At 37.2% G+C, this 24,877-nt stretch overlaps 1 protein-coding gene across 6 annotated transcripts in view; it reads right to left on the bottom strand.

Annotated features, from left to right (window-relative positions):
- Positions 1 to 24,877, bottom strand: part of LOC139958927 (rho GTPase-activating protein 15-like) — a 74,530-nt gene that overhangs the window by 16,452 nt on the left and 33,201 nt on the right. For 2 of the 6 annotated variants that reach the window (XM_071956372.1, XM_071956373.1), the window contains exons 5-9: positions 21,092 to 21,184; positions 19,632 to 19,673; positions 9,597 to 9,770; positions 6,857 to 6,883; positions 4,216 to 4,362 (exon numbers count right to left, since the gene is read on the bottom strand). In XM_071956372.1, the coding sequence (XP_071812473.1) occupies positions 4,216 to 4,362; positions 6,857 to 6,883; positions 9,597 to 9,770; positions 19,632 to 19,673; positions 21,092 to 21,184 (483 nt within the window). The remainder of the gene's footprint in view (positions 1 to 4,215; positions 4,363 to 6,856; positions 6,884 to 9,596; positions 9,771 to 19,631; positions 19,674 to 21,091; positions 21,185 to 24,877) is intronic. The other 4 variants (XM_071956376.1, XM_071956374.1, XM_071956375.1 and 1 more) reach the window with 4 other exon arrangements.

Here is a 24,877-nt window from a genome sequence, read left to right as displayed (position 1 = left end):
CATAAACTCCAAGGAAAGATAAGTTTGATCAAAGAGAAGCAGTAGAATGATGTACACAGATTACCTTGGCAAAGAGGAGAAAGTTTGAAGAGAATATCCAAGTCTAGTGTACAGTAGCCGTATATAAGAGAATATCCAAGTCTAGTGTACAGTAGCCGTATATAAGAGAATATCCAAGTCTAGTGTACAGTAGCCGTATATAAGAGAATATCCAAGTCTAGTGTACAGTAGCCGTATATAAGAGAATATCCAAGTCTAGTGTACAGTAGCCGTATATAAGAGAATATCCAAGTCTAGTGTACAGTAGCCGTATATAAGAGAATATCCAAGTCTAGTGTACAGTAGCCGTATATAAGAGAATATCCAAGTCTAGTGTACAGTAGCCGTATATAAGAGAATATCCAAGTCTAGTGTACAGTAGCCGTATATAAGAGAATATCCAAGTCTAGTGTACAGTAGCCGTATATAAGAGAATATCCAAGTCTAGTGTACAGTAGCCGTATATAAGAGAATATCCAAGTCTAGTGTACAGTAGCCGTATATAAGAGATTATCCAAGTCTAGTGTACAGTAGCCGTATATAAGAGATTATCCAAGTCTAGTGTACAGTAGCCGTATATAAGAGAATATCCAAGTCTAGTGTACAGTAGCCGTATATAAGAGATTATCCAAGTCTAGTGTACAGTAGCCGTATATAAGAGAATATCCAAGTCTAGTGTACAGTAGCCGTATATAAGAGATTATCCAAGTCTAGTGTACAGTAGCCGTATATAAGAGAATATCCAAGTCTAGTGTACAGTAGCGGTATATAAGAGATTATCCAAGTCTAGTGTACAGTAGCCGTATATAAGAGAATATCCAAGTCTAGTGTACAGTAGCCGTATATAAGAGATTATCCAAGTCTAGTGTACAGTAGCCGTATATAAGAGAATATCCAAGTCTAGTGTACAGTAGCCGTATATAAGAGATTATCCAAGTCTAGTGTACAGTAGCCGTATATAAGAGAATATCCAAGTCTAGTGTACAGTAGCCGTATATAAGAGAATATCCAAGTCTAGTGTACAGTAGCCGTATATAAGAGAATATCCAAGTCTAGTGTACAGTAGCTGTATATAAGAGATTATCCAAGTCTAGTGTACAGTAGCCGTATATATTTAAGTTGACCAATTGGGCCAATCAACATTGTAAACATTGCTTACTTTTAACATTAACTTTCCTAACTCAGTCAAGGATTATTGTGTTTTCAAATTCACAGTCTGTGCATGTGTATTTAGTCAATAAATCGATTGATTTGCATAAATTATTGGAAGTGAAAGAGTAAAGTTTGGTATATTTTGCTATCCATCGATCAATGGATACAGACAGTACAACTAGAACAACTGAAAGGAGATCAAGAGGCCACTTCTTTGGACAACAGTGATTGGGAATCTACCAAGTATAACTCAGAGTAATATTAAAATTGATCAAATAAGACACTCTCCCATATTTATTGTGATAGTTGAGTATAGAGCAGTCAATGGATCTAATGTAAGGCTCAAGATCTGTTTTCATATTAGTACATGTATTATCTAATTGAAAATGGCTAATTTGAAAACTTTCAATTGTTTCCAAATTACATCGGTATTTGAAATCAACTTTAACTAATCAATATTAGAGAACTGCACTGGCATTGGATTTTAATACACAAAACCATGAAAACAATTTATGAACTGAAACTCTGCCTTAGTAGGGATTGCATTGTTCTGCATACTTAACATGTCAAAACGTGACTGTTTGGTTCTCTAATACTTGACTCATTCCTCTTAAACAGGATGACTGAAATTGGTTTGAGTAGGTATACTGTTCCTAGTTAATGTACTCCACATTTCATGTCCAGGAATAAATGTCAACATTTTCCCTTCCTTTCATATTTCCTGGGACACCCAGTATAGTGCTGAAATTTCTCAAGGCTTTGAAGATTTATTGGTACGGCAGGTCTGGTGTTCTAATATTGATTTACAGTGTTAGACAATATTAGAACAAGTTCCAAAACAAAAATTAAAGATATACAAAACAGTTAGCTAGCCCACAGAAACAGCAGAAATATGATGGAAACGGTTTTATGTACACAACAGGAAATAATTATACCGATGAGATTTAGCAAAGTCTGTTCTTATACAATCTATTCATTCTGACTACTGGAGAATCACAATAAAAACAATTTTGTGAAACTACAAGTTGATGGCAATTCCATGCCACAAAAGTAACTTTTCTGCACTTTCTTGAATAAATTTTACAAAACTATTCATATTCTCTCTGTTCTCATTGGTTGACTAAATCACTACTGCACTTATCTATATCACCATTCTCCCCTCTATAAAGGCTGAGACGGTCTGAACTCCACAATTGGGATAAATAACTAATAATAAATGAAGCATATTCTTTTATAGTTGTCTCTTTTATAGTTGTCTCACAACTTTCTGAATAATATCAAAGATGATAAAGCTGAATGGAACTACCTCCCCCCATCCCCCATCCCCCCCATCTTGATTATTCATTAAAACCTCAATATGCAGTTCACAGTTCTCCCTAATACTGTACATATGATAGGTAACAACATTAGCCATCACATATGACTCTATTGTCCTGTAATTTCTTGCTACTAGACTACTTGTGAGACTCTTAATATTTGGTGTATGAATTGATTCCCTGGGGTCCTGTTTGACTCTGCTACTTAACAAGTAGAGGGGAACCTAATGGCAGGTATACATGATATGTTATTTAGATACTCTATACACATATGAAGATCATCTACCAGCACATGTTCTTAATGCTGCCAACATTAACACACTCTGCTTTAATACCTTGTGCCTCATAAACTAGTTTAATGACTGTGTTACAGGCATGAGTCATACAGTGTGCATGGTACTATCAGCACTGATTACATCCCACGGGTAAAACAAAATGTAACTTTATTGTCTTCACTGAATCATAAACTTCTCATCTCAAGATTACAATTTCTAGGGAAAGTAAAGTCATTATAAATGGAACAGATTCTCTCAGCATAATGTGAAACATTTTTTCTTTCCATGATGTCAAATATTAGGTCAATGTCCAATCAGGCATACAGCTTTTAAATTTACAAGTACTCATCTGTTTTATAAATAAGTTAATAAAATGTTTGCTGGTGGGGGTGGGGTAAGGAAGAGGAGGTGGCATTGTTTGGAGAATCTTGCAGGCCATACTTTGCTCAGCTGGGTGCATAGGACTTGTTTGAGTCACACCTGCAGTTGATTTTCAAGAACACAACAGAACCTGCATAGTCATAAGCATCACTAAACAATAGTCCATTATTACACATTTATGATGAGCTCTCATGTCTGGTTCTGTGTCATACACCATTGTCTCTGAATTATTTAAAGAAAAGAACAGTTCTTCCTGATGGAAAGTGAAAACCAGGAAAGAAGGAGAACTTAAACCCTTTCCAATAATTTATATTTAGACTTATTAGAATTCAAACAAACATAGTAAAACTATACTGTGAGGAAATGATGCTGAGATGTTTGCCCGCCAACGTTCATTTCCTTAAAGGAAATGTCAGGCTTTTGCGGTATCAGCAATCATACATAAAGTGCAAATTGTTCCAGGTAAAAACATAGTTTATCAAGGCAATGGATTAAATTACAAAGGTGATTATTAGATCACTGTGTTTAGTAACTTTATAGCTCAATACTTGATACTTCAATTGTTTAATTGGTTAAAAATGAAAGTAAACTTGTTCATTAAACTCAGAAAGGCATATTGTACAGTCATTAACTCATAAGATAAATTTTTTAACTTTGGTTACAATATCCTTTATACTTACTCTGTGCTTAATAAGTATTTACAAGAAATTAAACTATTAACTCATAAGAGTCCTACAATTTCTTTTGGGTAATGCATATGTCATCACTAATGGCAACATCAAATTTGAGAAGAATCCGCAAGTAACGTACAGAGACTGTAAAGTACAATGTCTGGGATATTGTTAAGCCTGATTTGGCTATAAACAAAACAGAACAGACATGTCTAAGTGTATTTACAAATTAATCTCTCTTTTTCTTTTCTTTTCAAGTACAAAAAATTAATGTCACCAGGTTTTTTCTTAGAAGTGGAAAAGCTCATTTTAATAACATGAAGGAAAAAGCAAAAACATGAGAAAGGATTGTTAGTTTAATAGAATGTAGGAAGAACGTACCCGAACAGGAGGCATAGGAGGCAATGGAAGAATGGGTGAGGAAGGAGAATGGATGGCAATCATATGAGGATGAGGAGGATGCGAGGAGGAAGAAGAGGAGGAACATGATGAAGTAGGAGATATCAAGTCAGACTCTGGAACCGTTTCCTGTACAACATGAAACAACAATTGAACACACAGAGAGAAAAATAGACAGAGCAGAATGATATGTTAAAGCAAGCTATATCATAGTTAAAGGAGCTCCATGTACTTGTCAAAAGATACAAAGATGAGGTTCTGAGATAACAATTATATAGTAAGTTGTTAAGTTATGACAATTATTTTTCCCAAAATAGAGCTGATAAGGGATGTCATTTGGTTTGAGATGACTACATTTGGCTTTCTTGGAAAATTAATCCCTCTGACTTTTCGACAAGCTTTAAAATTAATTTTAGATAAATTTGAGATGAACATGTAGCTCCTTTAATCACTAATCAAACCACCGTCAAATGAAATGAAATACCAGCTACCAATTAAAGCAAGTTGCAGTAGAGGCATTACACAAAAACATTAAAAAGCACATTTAAATATATTTAATATCAAAGAAACATATTTGCTATATTCATTTGTAACCTAAAGCACCTCACAGACATATAAGCAGCATATTTAGAGTGGTGGTTGAAAGTGACCAAATCAGCAATCGCACCACACAGCAGATGTAGCTGACTAATACCTGATTGTATGAACAGTACACATGACCAGGGACACAGCTGGTTGAGGGGGGGGGAGAGACCCCCCACCCCTTTGCGTACCCCGAAAAATAAAATTTAAGTAAGGCCAGGAAATATCATTTAAGCCCTCTTTTCAGGTTGAAGGAAGCTAAGTAACCCTTCTCAATCTTATCCCTGAAAGTGCTACGTACGAGGGCTTAATAGGAGGACAAAGGTGTCCTCAAATCTAAAACTTTTGACTTTTGATATCAAAATTTTGACTTTTGATTTATTTTTGGACCTTTTAAATCAAATTTTTTAGATGAAAAGTCAAAAGTTTGACTTTAAAAGTCAACATTTTGACTTTTTTTTCCCTGACATTTTGAGATTAAATGTCAAAATTTTGAGATTTGGGGACACTTTTTTCTTTCCTATGTCCCTATTAAGCCACCGTACCTACGTAATACAATACTATCATTACTGTTTATTTCCTGCAACGTGGGAGGCATTTTGGGCAAAAATTTTCTTTGTATATCATGGCGCTCTTAAGTGTAATAATGTTCCCTTTGTGAGAAGTGCCCCTTGTAAAATTCTGCTCCTCCACCCCCCCCCCCCACCCCTTTCAAATTTCTGGCTACATCCCTGCGTCTGACTGTATGTACCATAAACAAACATGACCTATATCTCATTAAAGCAAATGAGATAAAGTAACAAATATATCGTCACACTCACCTATCTCACTCTACCAACATGATGCAGATAGCACCAGAATTATGCCCAAAATAATTAAATTGACCATTTTCACTTCAAACCTGCTACGTGCATTAATATCAAACTAAGAAAAAATGATTAATTAGTCCTTATTAATAAGTCCTTGTTTCATGAGTACATTACATGTAACACATTTTGAACTGACTTTACATATGAAGGTACTGTACATGAATGCCATTAATGATTTGAATGATATTAACACATTAAGTACTATCATATTGTGTTCCAACAATACGGCTATAGTTAACTGTTGGCTATTAGATGCTGTTTATAGTGATATGATCCACAGAAATTTAAAGACAAATTAAAATATATTAAAATATACACACTACAACACACTACTCTCTATGTTAAAACACACATTAAGGGAGTTATTGAAAGATATAATTGCCACATCAAATTGTCAATTTCTCAATATTAGCTGTAAGGGAACAACATTTCATAATGTGAGTTTGGTTAGTAGAAATAACATGCTGTGATTAACAGCTCACTAACAATCTCACAAAGTTTGTTATAATTCACAGCAAAGTGAAATACCACATACAACAATGTCTCAATTGAAAGCTTGGATGAACTTGTAAATACTTCATGCGCAATTGAAAATACAAGCAGAAAACTCCTGGAAGCTGCTTCCCTCTATCCAAATTGAGATATATGCAAATAGTCTTTATAACAGGAACTTTCAAATCACTTGGATTTGTGGTAAAGTAGATTGGCAAGTGTTTTAACATTGCACAAGTTGTAAATTGAAAAATGCCATTGAAGGAAATTTCCACAAAGAAAAGAGACGGCATATACGAGAAAGCCTTCGCCTTGGACTATGCACCAACCTCTGCAATAGTGTAGTTTATTGTTAAGATATTTGTGAGGGTTGGAGAGAAATGGACAACAACTTTAACACCACTCACCAAAATTTATGAAGAGTTTACATATCATATGTATTATATACAAATATATTATAGTATAACAAATTTTAGAAACCACAGGGCTATGAAAAAAAAGGTCTTCCTTTTAAAAGTGGTCAGCAAATAGATTCCTTGAGTATGAATATAAATAAGATTGAATGAAGCTGGTGGGTGTAGTAATATTACTACATAGGTCTCTGTTTAATGAGTTACAACTGGATGGGTTAAGAATGGTAGTGAGGGATGGTGGTTAATTCAAAAGACATGTGTCCTTACGTTTTTATTCCTGTATCGCCTGCCAGCCTATTGAATAATAAAGATTGCAGAAGATGAGACAATCGAAACTGCCTGGTAGTTAGTTAATTCTAGCCTACTGCTAATTTGATTCAATTACCATTAAACACACTCTGATCCATTGGGTCACAACATGCAACAAATCATACACATCTCACTCTGTGCTCCTATTACAAGTATAGGCTGGCCCCTACAACAAATAGAGAAGCAATATCTACTTCAACTTCAGTGGGTCAGTTGTTTGTTCTAGAGAAGTAATGTTAAATATTAAAATACCATCAGATATTACGTTTAGGATTTCAAAACATGCACTCAAATTTCCCACTAACAGACAAACACGATGTGTAAAGAGGACAACAGAAATGGTACATCCTTGTTTCAATAACCGGCCTTCCTTGTTTATAGTACATGTTGTTTTCATGCTCTAAATTATGTCATTCATGTATTATGAAAATACCACTGTATTGATCATCATAATATTTATGCAACCATGGTGAAGTACACATCATAAATATTGCTTCTAATTAACTGTTTACATCTACTTTCAATTATGTTCCTTTAAGAGGATGCTGAAGCCTCCATGATAGAGACACCTCGACACCTAAGTCCTGAGTCAATGAACGCAACAAACTTGGATCCTGAGATTGTACTCCGTCATTGCCAGCACACTCGCTAATTTCATGTCAATCCACAAAGACTGATGACTCACTGAACATGTACACCTAATAATCATCTATATTTCCCAGATGTAGCTCTTCGTAGAAACTCAAACTAGGCACAATGATCCAGCTGACAGATTCCTGAGGTCTTCCATGAAACTCTAATCTAAAAACTACCACTCATTTGGAGCACAAATTTATTTTGGAAATCAATCTAAAATTAGAAATGTTTTCTTAAGGATTATTGAATCATACTTTTAATTCAACAATATTAATGGCATTTACTATTCTGTTTTCAATTTAAATATTAATAGTCTTGATCACACAATCGTTTCCCTAATAACAGATTATATTCAAACATAGTCTTCAATCATGGCTGCAGTTAAGCTCATATATTATAATTGATTTCAGGGTAAGTTAGAACTCATATTAAAGTAATTTGTAGAGTTGGTAGTGGAAGGCTAGGATCATTGTACTTACATCAAGTCTTAATCTTACAGGTAGGCAGAGTGTTCATGTAGTAATAGTGAAATTAGTAGTTTGTGGCACCAACAATATATTTTTATGCCTATCTACTAAACTTCCTTGATTTTCCTACAAATACAGCAATGTGATAATCCTCTTAACAATATTTTGCAATCAGTTCAGAACAACCAGATGTGCTGATTGTTCTAATCTCATATATAGGTATGCAGACCTTTATATAAATACATTGATTTTACAACCTACATATACCACCATCAACCAGACTAAACAGACTAAACAGCTGTCATAAACTAAATCACAAACAGCTCAGGTCTGTCTATTACACAACTCCATACTCAACACTGTCACACTATATCCTCAGTACAATCAACACAACACATGATTCCTGAACTTAACATAGTCACATGACTACCACACACAACACTGTGACCACTACACTCAACACTGTCGCTTGACCACTATACAGTACCAAAAATGTTCACATGACCATTACAACCAACACTATCACATGACCACTATGCTCAATACTCACATCAACACTATACTCAACATGGTCACATGACCAATGCACTCAACATGGTCACATGACCAATACACTCAACATGGTCAAATGACCAATGCACTCAACATGGTCAAATGACCAATGCACTCAATGTGGTCACATGACCATTACACTCAACACTGTCATGTGACCACTATATTCAAAATGGCCACATGACCATTATATCCAACTCTATCACATGACGACTATGCTCAATACTCACATCAACATCAACAATATACTCAACATGTTCACATGACCAATGCATTCAATATGATCACATGACCACTACATTCAACATAGTCAAATGACCAGTACAATCAAACAAGCCTTAAAAATGAACAACTTTATTAATACTATGCTACTGCAATGTACGTTTGTCAATGGCACATAATAAATAGCAAAGATGGTTAAAGAACTCATCAATATGAAGTAATTTTCTTTTTGGCATGATAAACACGAAAATATGAACATAACTTAGAAAGCACTACACACTACAGAGGTAAATACATACAGGGATGAAAGCAACACCCATTAATGCTAAAAGTGAAGATCAGAGAAGTCCAAGGTAGGTGGGAGGCATAGGAATGTGCACAGAGACGAGCAAGAAGAGACCAATGGAGACATGGAATAAGAGATATAATAATAACTGCTATCCAACTACAAATAAATATAAAGCTTAAGCCAATACAACTAAAACACACTTGTAAAATGACATCATCAAAGCAATGCAACTACAGCACACAGTTTGGACTGAAGTACATTTAAGAGATGATTGGACAGTTGTACCAGCTAAGCCTAGTCTGATAAGACTTTGTGGCAGTGGGTGCACCTAAGCCAAGCCTATCTGCATGCAAGGATACAGGTATATATCACAACTCTACCTCCTAGTGGAAGAATCAAACTTTATAACTTTGGCTCAATAACTAGATAGTTACTAGATACTACAGATGAAGAAGCAGAACAGTCAAAGTTAGTTCCTAAATCAATTATTTATCCTTTCTACTGACTACTGATAAATTATAGAGTTTGTTACCATGACTAGATTGCTTTGCTCCGGAAATGCTCGTTGAAATGCTTTTTGTTTAGAGGCTCTACGGTCAGAGTACATAGATGAAGGTCGGTTTGAATCAATTCCTCGGCTCCTTGGTTTCATATGCAGAATATTTCCTGAATCGTTACGGTTCGGACCTGGACCGAGAGGGAGATCCTGAAAATAAAAGTCAATAAAACACAAACTGAATAACTTACTACACAACTTGATATTTCAAAGATACAAGTCTACACAACTCAATATGAAGAGGAAAAAAATACTCAATATGTTTGATTCCTTGTCCGTAAGCCTGGTAAGAGCTTAAACTCAAACAATACTAACACACATTAATAATAATACAAAATAAAGCTTCCCTTTGGCTTTATGAAGTCTCAAACGTCTGTTAAGTAACTTTGATACCACAGTAGTTTCATATATGGTAAGTACTACACCAAATCTACTTCATCTGCTCAATGTTTTACATGCAATCAATTTTACTATGGATGAGTAAACCAAGCAATGGTGATAGTTGAATTTCTGAATATAATCTTCAAAGCAGGTGTATCAATTTCATTTAGCTGTTTTCAATTGAAAGAATACAGCCTATTTTCATTAATAAGATGGATCTGCCAGCCATATGGTAGTCTCATCATTATATACAGCTCCCTCCACACGGATGAGTGTTCAGACAGACGGACGATACTGGCAGAGAATGGATTCAGTGAGAAGAAGAGAAACTAAATCTCTGCTTCTAATAATATCAACATATCCAAAACATGGTCAGCTTTCACAAAAGCATTTGCCAGTGTTCTGACACAAGAGCCTATATTCCTTAAACTCCCCACACCCCCCCCCTCCTCCTTTTTGATGATCAATGTAAGGCAAGATCAATATGATTCTTCAAAGTTATCAACATCAGTCCAATAAAAAATGAAGTTGTAGAGACAAGAAAGAAGACAACAGTACTATATACTTGTCCAGTATCTAGTATACAACACTATCCAGTATACTAGTCTAGTATCCAGTATCATAGGGGCCATTATAGTGTTGTAATGAATACTAACCTACCCTACTCATGTTGGCTGACATTCAAATTGAATGAAATCACCATCCATTGCATCATGTTATGGCAAATATTTGTAAATAGATTTTCTGAAGTTTGCATTCTCATATTACATACAGGGTATTTAACTACAATAAATGTTTAATACTGCAAAACAATTTCCATTCATAGTATGTGGTATGGTTGTTGGTTATATCCCATGTGATGGATAGTGTTAGTAATGAATACGTTTATACACCATTACCAATCAATAGCAACACTAAGAATGCTGGTATATGATCTCCATGACTACCGCTTACAGAAATATCAGCAATTCCGTTACACGACCTTCTTTGTTGCACAAAACTGTCAGATTTACATCATATCCAAGTTAACACATCACATGAAGAGTTTTGTCATAATTTCATAAATGTCAACTAGAAATTTTCAGTTCTATCAATAATTAACACTTCAAGTGTTATTGCTTGTACCTTGATTATTCTCTGCTGATGGGGTATACTTGTAAAGGTTGTAACAAGATATTAATGTATTCAGTACATACGGCACAAACTCTGGTTTTTAATATCCATCTCTTCCAATTTCTTGTGGCTGCAATTTTAAATTTTGTTTATACCGCCCACACTTGAATGTGATATTTTAGGGAGTCACACTGTCCTATAAAATTGGCAACATTTCAAAAATCTAAATACATTAGAATTATGTTTTCCTGTTTGTGTTTCTGTATGTGTTTAAACAAGCAGCCCTTTTCAAAGCTGAACACTTCCTTGTTTGCTAAGTGGGCTAAGTTTTGAAATGAGGAGGTGTGTCATATTTTAACACAGACATTATCATGATATGCTGTTTACCATATATGGTAGTCAGGACAAATATCTATAGCTGTGTTTACATATATACAGCCACCAATTTACTAATTAGTTCATAATTAGTGCCCTTTTCCTGTTTATCCTGACTCTGTATGTGACATGCATCTTATGCAAGGAGAGCTCACAACAGCTATGATAACTGACACTAGTATAAAGTACAGTTAATGACCTAAAACTATGTCAGTCTGGGGTACGCTATGTCAGTCTGGGGTACACTATGTCAGTCTGGGGTACGCTATGTCAGTCTGGGGTACGCTATGTCAGTCTGGGGTACGCTATGTCAGTCTGGGGTACGCTATGTCAGTCTGGGGTACGCTATGTCAGTCTGGGGTACGCTATGTCAGTCTGGGGTACGCTATGTCAGTCTGGGGTACGCTATGTCAGTCTGGGGTACGCTATGTCAGAGATGAATCTTTATACATTGGTATAGCAAATGATATGGAATTCAGAGATTATGTAATTAATGTTAAATGATACAAAATTTATCTGTTTATCGTTAGTTTAACACCATTACCAAACTAGTCACCTGCTTTTTAAGTATTAAAAAGCAATCCCCATCCCAAACCCCCTCTCCCAATCTGCCTTCTTCCACACATATTTCTATTGGAAATACGTATCAACAACTTTAGACTTTGAATACAATGTTCATACACAATATAGGTATACATTATATCAGTACAGCCTTTGCATCTTTTGAATTGCAGCCTTTAGCAATAATTTGTTATCATTACAGATGTTATGAGGTGATACTTCCCTAGGCCTATGAGACTTCCCTGTGTGGTACTTAATACTGTACATACATATACAGATACATAAGGAGTATCATAATGGCTGTAGTAAACCAGGAAGCAATCTCCTCTAGCATCTATCGGTCTTACTCATCAACGACATCATCTCTCTATCTACAACAGATTAAATTATTCACTTGGTGTGTCTGTTTGTCGTTAAGATCCTAGAGAGGGAAATGCACTTTAATGTATCAATAGGCAACTCACATATATACTTGTCTGCATGTTTTTAGGTTTACTATCATAAAAAGTTATGCAGATTTTGAAACGAACCGTGTGAGCTTAAAATGCAGTGACATATTCTGACATGTCTATACTTCAAATACAATTTACATCACTTCATACTCCTTCATCATCCTTTCTCCCTTCACCACCCCCATACCCATCTGCCTGCCATTCCCCTCCCACTCTTTCCAAAACCCCCCAGCACCCTTCATCAACCTTGTAATGAATACAACAATCATTACAAATTATTGTTAGGAATGAAATGGGTGATTAATCACATACAGTGTGAGCAACTCTATTCTTCTCTTTGCACTGTGTCTTGTGTGTTACTAGAAACATCACTTACAACTGATATGTTATTGAAGTATAATGTCCTCTGAATGAATAAATGATCAATCAATACATTATTACTGTTTAAGATTAGTAAGATCTGACAGGTTTTCTGCATTTTACTGTAAAGAATTCAGAGGGATATGAAAACTTACACCACCAAAGCATTGTTCTTTACCCTAAATATTATTGTTTCCTTCAGAATCAAACAAAACATTTTATCAACTATGCTTCAATCACCCAATTGCCAAGCAGACTTAATCTTCAGCTTGGCATCCTCTTCTCATAGAGTACTATAATGATGATGAAATTAATTATCTTGCATATGGCTTCATCTCACCTTTTTCTCAAATATTAATTCTGTTCACCTACCATCCATTTCAAACTCTGGAGCGTTAAGCTACATTCCCAGTCCATTCACGGTTAATTCCTTCATTTTCCTATACAAACACAATTTCCCCCTAACTTGACTGCCTGCAAATGAAAACACACTCTCTGGCGAGGTCTGAAAATACTTAGAAATGCCGCAGGGACACCAGACAGGACTATTTCAGTATTTTGCACTGCGGATATCTTACTCATGTCCTACGCTCAATTAGTTGCTATGGAATAGTGTCTGTCTTCATGCAAGTTCTATGCTGGATAAGTTGCTATGGAATAGTGTCTGTCTTTTTGCAAGTCCTATGCAGGATTAGTTGCTATGGAATAGTGTCTGTCTTCATGCAAGTCCTACGCTCGATTAGTTGCTATGGAATAGTGTCGGTCTTCATGCAAGTCCTATGCTGGATTAGTTGCTATGGAATAGTGTCTGTCTTCATGCAAGTCCTATGCTGGATTACAGCAGTTGCTATGGAATAGTGTCTGTCTTTATGCAAGTCCTATGCTGGATGTGTTGCTATGGAATAGTGTCTGTCTTTATGCAAGTCCTATGCTGGATGTGTTGCTATGGAATAGTGTCTGTCTGTATGCAAGTCCTATGCTGGATGTGTTGCTATGGAATAGTGTCAGTCTGCATGCAAGTCCTATGCTCGATTAGTTGCTATGGAATAGTGTCTGTCTTCATGCAAGTCCTATGCTGGATTACAGCAGTTGCTATGGAATAGTGTCTGTCTTCATGCAAGGTGATTGCATGCAAAGACAACCATGCAAAGTACAAAAGACTAAACTATTTATTCTTTTTCTAATTTTTCAATATTGTGATATATATTACAGGTAAAGTGTGACCATAGACTACCGAGTTTGAATTTGATGATATTTAATGAACATGAAAAGATAAAAAAAAACATTGAAGGGGTAGAGGTTTCTGCTTGCCAATGGTAATTTAACATACTGAATGTTCCAGAACCTAATAAACATAACCTTTGATGTATTTATATCTTAATCAGCAAGTACTAGTATTAGTAGGTCTGTTTGAGGGGCTCCTCCTTCCAGCTAGGCCTATCAATACACAGAATCTGTCATATGGACTTACTGTACACACACAAGATGAAGTGTCTACACCAACCTTGGACTAAATCCAATAAAATAACCTTCCCAAGAGTGACATAGATATATCTGGAAGGATTCCCTTCTATTCCCCCACCCCTCCCCCTCGATGTAATCCTACAAACTGCATCATGATTTAAGATAACATGTGCAATTAAAAGCAGTATAAACAGTAGGTACTATGTCAGTAATGTAAGCCATTGCTGCTATTACATGTACTATGCTATATTGCTATAGTACATTGCTACCCAAAGAATGCATAGTAAAACATACAACACATATTGCACTATTCAGCCATTACAATACACACAATACATTATATCAAAACATTCATGACCAGTTGTTTGCACTTGGTTGACTATTTTAGATAGCAATTTTGACACACCTGCTCACTATTATTAATAATTAAGGCATCATGTCAATGAGTATTAATAACTTAATGAGTTATAATTCACTACTTACAGTTTCCATTTGATTATGAAAAACTGTTTCTGCATCTCCCAAACTCTATTAAAAATATACATTTTATATACATTTTTATAAATATAAGAGACGCAATTGGATTGAACTGAAACTTCATTACTGATAATGAAACATAGTTAATGATAATGAAACATAGTTTAACACTGATAATGAAACATAGTTTAACTAATGTACAGCAATTAATTACTTCAAATTACCACAGCCATCCTAAACAACTGCTTAGTAAAAAGTTTTATTGATGCAGTGATTAGTAGATTAAGAAGGAACTAATATAATCCCTGAGGTACCTTACCCAGACTTGATCCCATATATTTTAGCATCACTGCCTTTTAATACTTGTACGCACTCTTGTGGATTTGAACTTCAACTTGAGGATGTTTTGAAATCTATTCGAGATACTAGTGGAAGATGAATTATTAGTCCTCTCACTTAGATCCTTGTACTCACATATCAATTCTAATGTTACAAAACATACTCTTATAGCAAAGCAATGCCAAGCAACAACAGTCATACTTTACCAATTCAAACCCTCCAACTCCACTAGTCGTCTCAGCTTACTAACAAGTTTGCTACGATCCTTCACAAATAATGAAGCTGCTTTGTCCCTGAATTATGAAAAGAACCTCCAGAGTCGAGAGTTGAAGCAAATGTTAGTAGCACATGAAACCTTGATAGGTGCAGCTTCGTCTTACTTCCTTGTTATTAACTCATGCTCCAGCTACACACCTGGAACAATTATTTACTTAATACCTAATCTAATACTTCTATCGTTTTTAATAATCCTTATATATTTTTTCCTTTAGTTGTTGACTGATGGTCCTGTTTTTCTTCTTAGTTAAACTATCTCTTTTTACTGGCTTACATGCATTCCACTACCTACTCTCAGTACTGTAACCAAAGTGTGCTCTCCCTATCTCTCTCTTTACCTGTGAATCAGAGTTATAATCAACCTTTGAGCTTCAATCAGCCAAATCGTTTAACTAGCAGAAGAATAACCAGTAAAACTATGAAAGTAACAGCATCAACTACATTCAACCACATTCAACCCTATAGCTTTGTGTTATGAATCTACTTTCATTTTCTTAAGAAAGGTATTCTGGCTTGTTTTCTTTCATACTTTGTGAACTGAGTGGGTGTTATTGTTGGCATTATACATACATGTTAATAGTCTATAATTAACGATTATATCAGAAAACGTAAACGTGTTAACTAGGAATCATTTACTACATTATCCCCTGAGGTTACAGATCAGCACAGTGTGCACGCTCAGGAAGGCTCTTCATTTGGGAGGCATTTCTTTTGCATTATCAGGCAAAAAGGCCATATTTTGGCATGGAGTGGAGGAAGTTCCCTTTACCCAGTTGATTAAAACCATTAACCAATGAATACTATGGATTGAAGAGCTTGATTTATGATACATTCAGGTACTATATAATATCAATTTATATTTATTATATAACAAAGTAAAAATACTTGGAATTATTCTTGGTTCATGAGTAGAAAGGTAACCATTTACTGCGATAGGGCATTAATGGTTATAAACTTTGTTAACAGGTAATACACTTGGTCTGATGCTATACTTGTTTCAATAATACACTTGGTTAGGTAATGCACTTGATTGGATCATGCACTTGGTTTGATAATGCACTTGATCTGGCCATGTCTTTGGTTGGTAATACACATGGTTAGGTTACACTTTGTTAATAGGTAATACACTTGATCTGATGCTATACTTGTTTCAATAATACACTTAGCTAGGTAATACACTTGATTGGATTTTGCACTTGGTTTGATAATGCACTTGATCTGGCCATGTCTTTGGTTGGTAATACACATGGTTAGGTTACACTTTGTTAATAGGTAATACACTTGATCTGATGCTATACTTGTTTCAATAATACACTTAGCTAGGTAATACACTTGATTGGATTTTGCACTTGGTTTGATAATGCACTTGATCTGGCCATGTCTTTGGTTGGTAATACACATGGTTAGGTTACACTTTGTTAATAGGTAATACACTTGGTCTGATGCTATACTTGTTTCAATAATACACTTAGCTAGGTAATACACTTGATTGGATTATGCACTTGGTTTGATAATGCACTTGATCTGGCCATGTCTTTGGTTGGTAATACACATGGTTAGGTTACACTTTGTTAATAGGTAATACACTTGGTCTGATGCTATACTTGTTTTAATAATATACATGGTTAGGTTTATACACTTGGTTTCATCTAAATGTATGTGTATGATTAGCTAGCAATATAGCAAGAGTTCATCTTCCTGAGTTAAAAAAGATTTATTTGCTATACAGGAAGCACAACAATATTTTGGGCAAATCCGCAGATGAAACAGGCTATCTGCACACACTACTGTATACTTAGAGGTGTAGAAAGGTCACAGCATATTTACAAACTCTCAACTCTTTCTGACACCTGTGAGTAATACTCACAAATTAATTTAGTGCAGAAGCTATCCAGTTCAAACGGGCCACTAGGCATGCATACATTCATTTACATTCGTTGGTGAGGTTCTTGTTTGCGTCCATATGAAGGGAACATTGGTGTCTGATGGAAAAGCTCGCTTCTACGTTTCATACAATAGCATCTCTCATACAAGAGTAGGTAACCATACAGCAAACTGTGCAACAACCATGATATGGCCACACAGGTTTTCTTTGTATTGGAAGTTTGAAGTCATGCTCCTAAGTGTATGATCAGTTCACTTAGTAAATGTTCACATATAGAAAGGAAACAACATTCCTTATAAATCTTGCAGTAATTTATCAGACCTTAAACACCTACTAATATTCTAGCATATGTGCAGCGCTACATTTTGCATTGGTCAGGTGCAATGAAGTAATTCATGATTATTTTACATGACAGGTAAATCTCATAGCAGTTGACTTTTGTTCTAGCTCAAAGATAAGTACTTTTGTACGAAATATATGTACAAAGGAAGCAGACAAATTATTGTTTGATTAAATATGAGGCATGAAAATGTGCAAAGGGTCAGAAGACCTTGTAGGGCAGAATAACAGTGCAAGTAAAATCAATGGTGTACTGTAAAGTCATTTAAATAAAGCTAACTAACTACTTCTGATATAGCAAGTGAAAACTTTGTTCCATTTTCAGGAAGTAGGTGAAAGAGAAGGCAACAACAAACTACAACAAGAAATGTATACAGCTATATTTCATTCATACATATTTACATTTTTATCAGGCAAGCTTGCTTGTTCTTATTGGTACACTGTGGTTCACTTTAAGGTAGTGTTTGCAGAAAGACTCTATTGCTAATTACCATGCTTAGAATGAAAATTAGAATGCCAATCATTAATGGCAGTCATCCTGGGTGACAAACTTAGAATGCTTCTTTTGAGGTCAAACTTTGCAGAAAGTAACTATATTACCCACGTTTTACACTCGCATGTGGGCTGTTGCTAGAAGTATTATATAACCTGTAGGAGATTGACACATTATGTTTTACATGGTTACATTATTACACAATTGATTGCACATGGTTCCCCTGACCCAATAAATATTATAAGCTTCATAACAGTGGAAGTAAAAGGTGTGTGTGGTAAGAAACTCCAACCACAAAACTTACTAACTTGAATGTTTCATAGGAGATATCATGTTTAAATACTGCATAGATTTTCACAGTTGACAAGGTGTTAAACTTTGACCTCTATTGACTTCAATGACCTGTGAATTCCATAGAAAACTATAGGGTTTTCGTAAAAACTGAGGTGGATCTGCATATCTCAAATTTATCTTTTAACTTTTGGAGTTTGTAGTTCCTAGGTCTTTCAGATCTTGAAAGAGGACCTTTTTATCTCTTCTCAACTATAACATTCCTTAACTCTGTAAGGCGATTCCACATTGTGAGTATGAAGTTCAGCATATCGTTATTATTGGTTAAGTGGATCCATATCAGGTATAAAGCTGAACTACCATGTACTATTTTAAGTATTGTGTTTACAAGTAAAGCTATTAGGTATTATACAACACCTAATTATATTCCAGCCATTTGATTGGTCAATTGCTCGTCGATTGCATGCAAAATCCGCTCTATTGCACTCTATGAAATAGAACCATGGGTTATACTTTTTTGATAGCACTTTTTTCAATGGTAAGAGAGCAGAGAAACATGTCTGTTCAAAACAATCTGTTGCATGAGTGCATTTTACATCCAATTATATTCAAATTTGAAGGTGTTCTATAAAACAAATAATGAATGGTTTCCATTCGTGCAATAGTGCAAATATTTCATTCGTTGAAAGATGTAGTTTGTTCAATTCAACTCGGCTGCGCCTCGTTAAATGGAACATTCCATCTTTCAACTCATGAAATATTTGCACTATTGCACTCATAACCATTCATTATGTGTATACACATGCACTCCCTCACACACCAACACCCCATCACCGTATAAATGGCATAAATTTCTTTTGCCTTTGGCAAGAAATCAGAAAGGGCCTTCTATATGTCATGTTTTACAAAATAACTTTGAACAGCTAACATAATTGGTCCTGTTCAAGTTAAGCCAAAAGCTAATATTGTAAATAAATATCTTTTTTTTATGGTGAAGCAGCCCCGACAGTGAGTGATGATAATAATGACCACACCTGTCTACAGCTGAGTAAACCAAATTAATAGACCCAAAACCAATATCCATTTATACACTATGAAAGACTAGCAAATTATTAAAAGATATATATTTTGAGGTGAACTGGCAGCATTGCCAACATTTTGATGAGTACTTTGCATTTGTTTGTGGTGTCTTTTTTCAACCTTACCGAGAAGGAAGGATAGCTTAACCTTGATCCAGGTGAGCGCATCTGATGGTCGAGGAAATGACACAAAAAACCAATGCATGATAACGTACTTGTACCAATGGAACATAGGACATGATAGGGTATGGAAAAATATCCCACAACACACCTGCTAGGATGTTAACCAACACCTCTACTTACCTCTCTAAACATAACTAAGGCACTTTGAGGTACCAAGTATACAAACATACCAACCTTTGTGTTAAAAACAAAGACACTCCTAGATACTATGATGGAAAGAAGGGGGGGAGGGGATAGAACAGAATACATCACATTAAGGACATTGTTATAATATTACCTGATGGCTCTCATCAGGGTGGGGGGTTAGAACAGAATACATCACATTATGGACATATTTAGAATATTACCTGATGGCTCTCATCAGGGGGGGGGGGGGTGGAGAACAGAATACATCACATTATGGACAGTGTTAGAATATTACCTGATGGCTCTTATCAGGGGAAGGGGGATGGGGGGGGTTAGAAGAAAATACATCACAAGATGGACAGTGTTAGGATATTACCTGATGGCTCTCATCAGGGGGAGGGGGTGGGTTAGAACAGAATACATCACATTAAGGACAGTGTTAGAATCTTACCTGATGGCTCTCATCAGGGGGGGTGGGGAGATAGAACAGAATACATCACATGATGGACAGTGTTAGAATATTACCTAATGGCTCTCCTCGGGGGGGGGGGTGGGGAGATAGAACAGAATACATCACATGATGGACAGTGTTAGAATATTACCTTATAGCTCTCATCAGGGGGAGGGGGATGGGGGGGGTTAGAACAGAATACATCACATGATGGACAGTGGTAGAATATTACCTGATGGCTCTCATCAAGATAGAGCATAGCAGTGCTATAGATGTTAGATCAAAGCATGTATGAGTGCAGTAGTTTTGTGATATAGGGATTGATGTTATAAAACACATCGATACCATGTGACCTGTCATTAGCTAACTAAAATGCTAACCCTCAGCAAAGAATTACTTAATCCTTGCCAAATAACAGTAATGAAAGGTATTTGTACTATCATTCCCTAAGACTAGTCTTGGTCAAAAACACCGATACATGCATGACTTATTCTCATCAGCCAATAACGTACCTTCCAAGACAAGAGAGATTCATCTCTATCAAGTTATCTTGTGTGTTCAGGTTGGTGTCCACCCACCTCAGGGTGTCCACCCATCTCAGGTTGTCCACCCACCTCAGGGATAAGGGATGCTAAACTTGCCTGGTTTGGCAATATGCAAGCACCATTCCTTTCTATCCCCCTCACAGTCAGTTCATAACCATCCTATGTATCCTCCCTACTCTCAGAGTGAGCATGATTACTTAGTACATTAGAGTATGGTATATGTGTAGAGATATGAAAGTATGAGTAATATAAAGACTTAATATTGTAATAGGAGGCCATACCTCGGGGAGCTGCCATCTTACATCGTCTGGGTTATCATTGCTGTAGTAATATCTCTTGCCGTCTCCCTGAGACATATCCAGTGATGAGTACCACTGCAATGGAAGAAACAAATAAACATCAAATAAATGAATAGACAAATATACAAGAATATCTGTACTTGTAAGCACTGCAGATCAAACCTCTCAGACTGAGCTTTATTATTCAGTAGTAATAATCACTTCTCAATCAAAGATGTGCAAATTATGAAGTCCATAAAAGGAGAATGTTCATCAAATATTTTACTTGTCTGCCAACTGATGACCTTTGACCTATAATTCAGTGTAACAAATGATTGTTAAATTCTAATTCAAAGCTATATTTTCATGATGAATGATATTCTTTGGTACAAAGTATATAGATAACTAACATTGTTTATCCAAATCATTAATTCTTTGCTTGTGATCAGGTGCCTCCCATCACACAAAACAATACTAAAGGTAATGGGGTTGTAGTCAAACAAAACTGCATACCTATAGTACTACACACAGCAAGTATGGCTAATTTTATTGCACTTTTCTATTACACTTTCTGTAGATATAAACTTGTCTGAAACTAATTTTAGTCATATTTGCCAAAAGCCGGTTGTATCAATAAATGACGAAAGCTGTATTGCCTTATCTAAGTCAAGCGTGACATTGATTCTAGCATTCTGAATATTACTGTATCTTGGTAACGAAGCTGCCGATGGTTAAGGGATGGTTCTTATGCAGGAGACAAGCTTGACTTTATGTGCTACAAGAGGCCCAAATATGTACAAGGGGTCTCTTGTGATATGGTTTAAATATTACAGACCTAAACAAGGGTATTTCAAAGTGCATAACAGATTGCCACTGGTATTGCTTGCCACACATAACAATGAACACTTGTATGGAACATACCAATTACTGAATTACAAAGCAAGGAACACCTGTACCAAACATTTCATGATGCTTTAGACTGGAAATCCTTCATAAATATCTTTAGTGTTACTCAAGCATTTCTTCCTCGCAAAGTGATACTAGTCCTGCCTGGGGGGTCACAAATTCATGATCAGGGGTGGGGGATGGGATATAGTGGTTTAAGTAGGACACATACAGTATTAAACAGAGCAACACTATGACAAGTAATTCAAAACTGTGCAATTGAAACTTAAAATTATAAAACTTACTGGTTTATATATTTACGAGTGACCCACTTACCTGTCTCCCCACAACCTATGCACCGCATTCTACCGTGTCTAGAATGCCCTGGTAATCTTTTAACACTGTACACCCTCACTGGCCCAAATGGCCTTCCTTCATTTTTCTACCCACAAAGTGTCTCAATGTGTTTTTCGGAGTTAGGAAAATTTTCGCGAAATTCGCCCGGATTACCTTGGATTTATACTCTAGAAGTTTCCTATCAGGACTTCTGCACTTCCAAGGATCTTTTCCAGCCTGATAAGTATCCTTTTCTTGTAGGGAAGGGTGTTTTTGGGGGCTGTTTTTAGTGTACACTCTCGCCCATGCGTTCGTTTTTTCTTACGTAACGTTTTTAGGGTAACAGGTAGTAGCTCTGCGAGACTACTTCGTTCGTTGCCTATACCGCCATGTTTACGCGGATAGGCATATATTTTCGTATGTACATGTTTCAGCTTTTCTTACTTTAAAAGATTATATGTTTTGCTTGTTTCATGTACCTTCGTTACTTCTTACGCTTTTGTGTGGGTTTTCCCCTTGTAGCGTAATTTGTAGCGTTGCCTATACCGCCTTGTTTACGCGGATAGGCATGTTTTTCCGTATGTACATGTGTTTCAGCTTTTCTTACTTAGCATAAGATGTTTGCTTTCATGTACTTCGTTAATTTTTACGCTTTCAGTGTGGGTTTTCACTTTTGTAGCGTAGTTGTAGCCACGTTCCGATATCTCCTAATTAGTCGAGATAGTCGGCTCGTTTCGTTGTTTTTCATGTTAAGACGGGAGTATCCTTGATTTCATATATTGTTGTATATTTTCATGTTTCCTCCAGTTGTTGCTACGTGCGCTCCCTGAGTCTCATGACTTGGGGTGTACCTCGTAGCCTTGTTCCCCCCTCCGCTGGTTCGCGGTTAGGGGGTTCTCTCCCTTATTTACATGTTTCGTCCTTTTACAAGTTTTCGATGCATATATGTTTAGTTACGTTGCTTCCATATGTCGGAAGTGTTTCTCCTTGTAACGTATCTTGTATGCCGCGAACTCCTATCCAATACTAGGCGGTTCGATTACGTTGTTGTTGTTCTTGTTTGAACCTTCATATATTTGTACATATTTTCATGTTCTCCATGGGTTTCGCTACTCGTGCACCTCCTAAGTGTCGGGAGTTTTCACTTGGGGCGTATCTCGTAGCCTTGTTCCTCCCTTCCCGCTCTGTACGCGGATAGAGGGGTTCTCTCCCTTGTTTACATGCTTCGTCCTTTTCCTTCATGTATTCTAGTTACGTGTTCGCTTCTAAGTGTGGGAAGTTTTTCACTATTGTAGCGTACCTTGTAAGCCGCGAGCCTCTAGCGGGGCGCGTTGTTTTTGTCACGTAACTTTACTCTCTGTTAGCATACTCCCACCCTACTTCCTCCTTATAGTCGTTCCGTTTGATACGTTAGACTATTTGCCGTTAGTCTCTCCTTAACGTGGGTTTCTCAGACATGTCTCGAAGCCACCTTAAATGTGTGAGCTGTTCCGAGACCTCTGTCTAGTCTGTTTTGTTTTCACACCAGACAGTGGCAGCACATCGACACCTGGCTAGCAGGCCGGGACAGGTTAGATCTATCACCGAACCCACAGTTCCCCTGGAGGGAATCGGAGGAGAGACAGGAGATGAAGAGGAAGTGAGAGAGTTGGTGGGAGTTGAGATGGAGAGAGGCCAGGAGAGGGCCGGAGAAGAGAGAGAGAGAGAGAGATGGAGATTTGCCACCCAAGGTGCCGGCGTTGTCCGGATGTATCACCAAGGGCTAGGGCAAGGGCAAGGCTCAAGGCCAACCAAAAGCCCATGACAAAGACGGCCAGAGCGGACAGTCCGTCCGGGTCGCAGAGAGCGGCACCCGTTGTGGTGCGCGCAAAGAGAGGGGCTCCGGAGAGCCAGGGTCCGGCGAGACCTCAGAAGGAGCCCGGAACAGACGTTCCCCTCCGACCCAAGGAAGGCTAGGCTCAAGGCCAATAAAAGCCCTTTAGAAGTTCCGACCGGAACGGACGGAATGTCCGGGTCGAGGAGAGTGGTACCCGGCGTGGTACGCACACAGAGATAGGCTCCGGGAGCCCGAGTCCGGCGAGAGAGGCCGGAGGAGAGAGAGAGAGGAGAAAGAGATTTTGCCCCCCAAGGTCCCGGCACCGTCCGGATTCTATGACCAAGGGGGAAGGCAAGGGCAAGGCTCAAGGCCAATAAATAGCCCATTTGAAATTCCGACCGGAATGGACAGAATGTCCGGGTCGAGAGGAGTGGTACCCGGAGATGGGCTCCGGGGGCCCGGGTCCGACGAGACCACGGGTCCAGCGAGACCTCACAGGGAGTGCGGAACCGAGGTTCCACTCCGGATCCCAGGAGTCGGTCCCGGAGCCGGGAACCGATGAGTTCAACAACTGCTGGGCCCCCAGAATGGGGTAGTAAGGGCAAACGCCCAATCCGAAAGGAAAGCCGGCTGGAGCGAGGTCCCCACGGGAAACGGAGATATACTTATCCCCAGCCTCAAAGTTAATCCCGCCTCCAAGAGGGGGAAGAGTCTCTTTCATCAGGGGAGTGTTGCCCCCCGGAACTAGCAGC

This window comes from Apostichopus japonicus, chromosome 18, assembly GCF_037975245.1.
Source record: "Apostichopus japonicus isolate 1M-3 chromosome 18, ASM3797524v1, whole genome shotgun sequence".
Taxonomy (NCBI): Eukaryota; Metazoa; Echinodermata; class Holothuroidea; order Aspidochirotida; family Stichopodidae; genus Apostichopus; species Apostichopus japonicus.
This window is presented reverse-complemented; position numbering and strand designations above follow the sequence as displayed.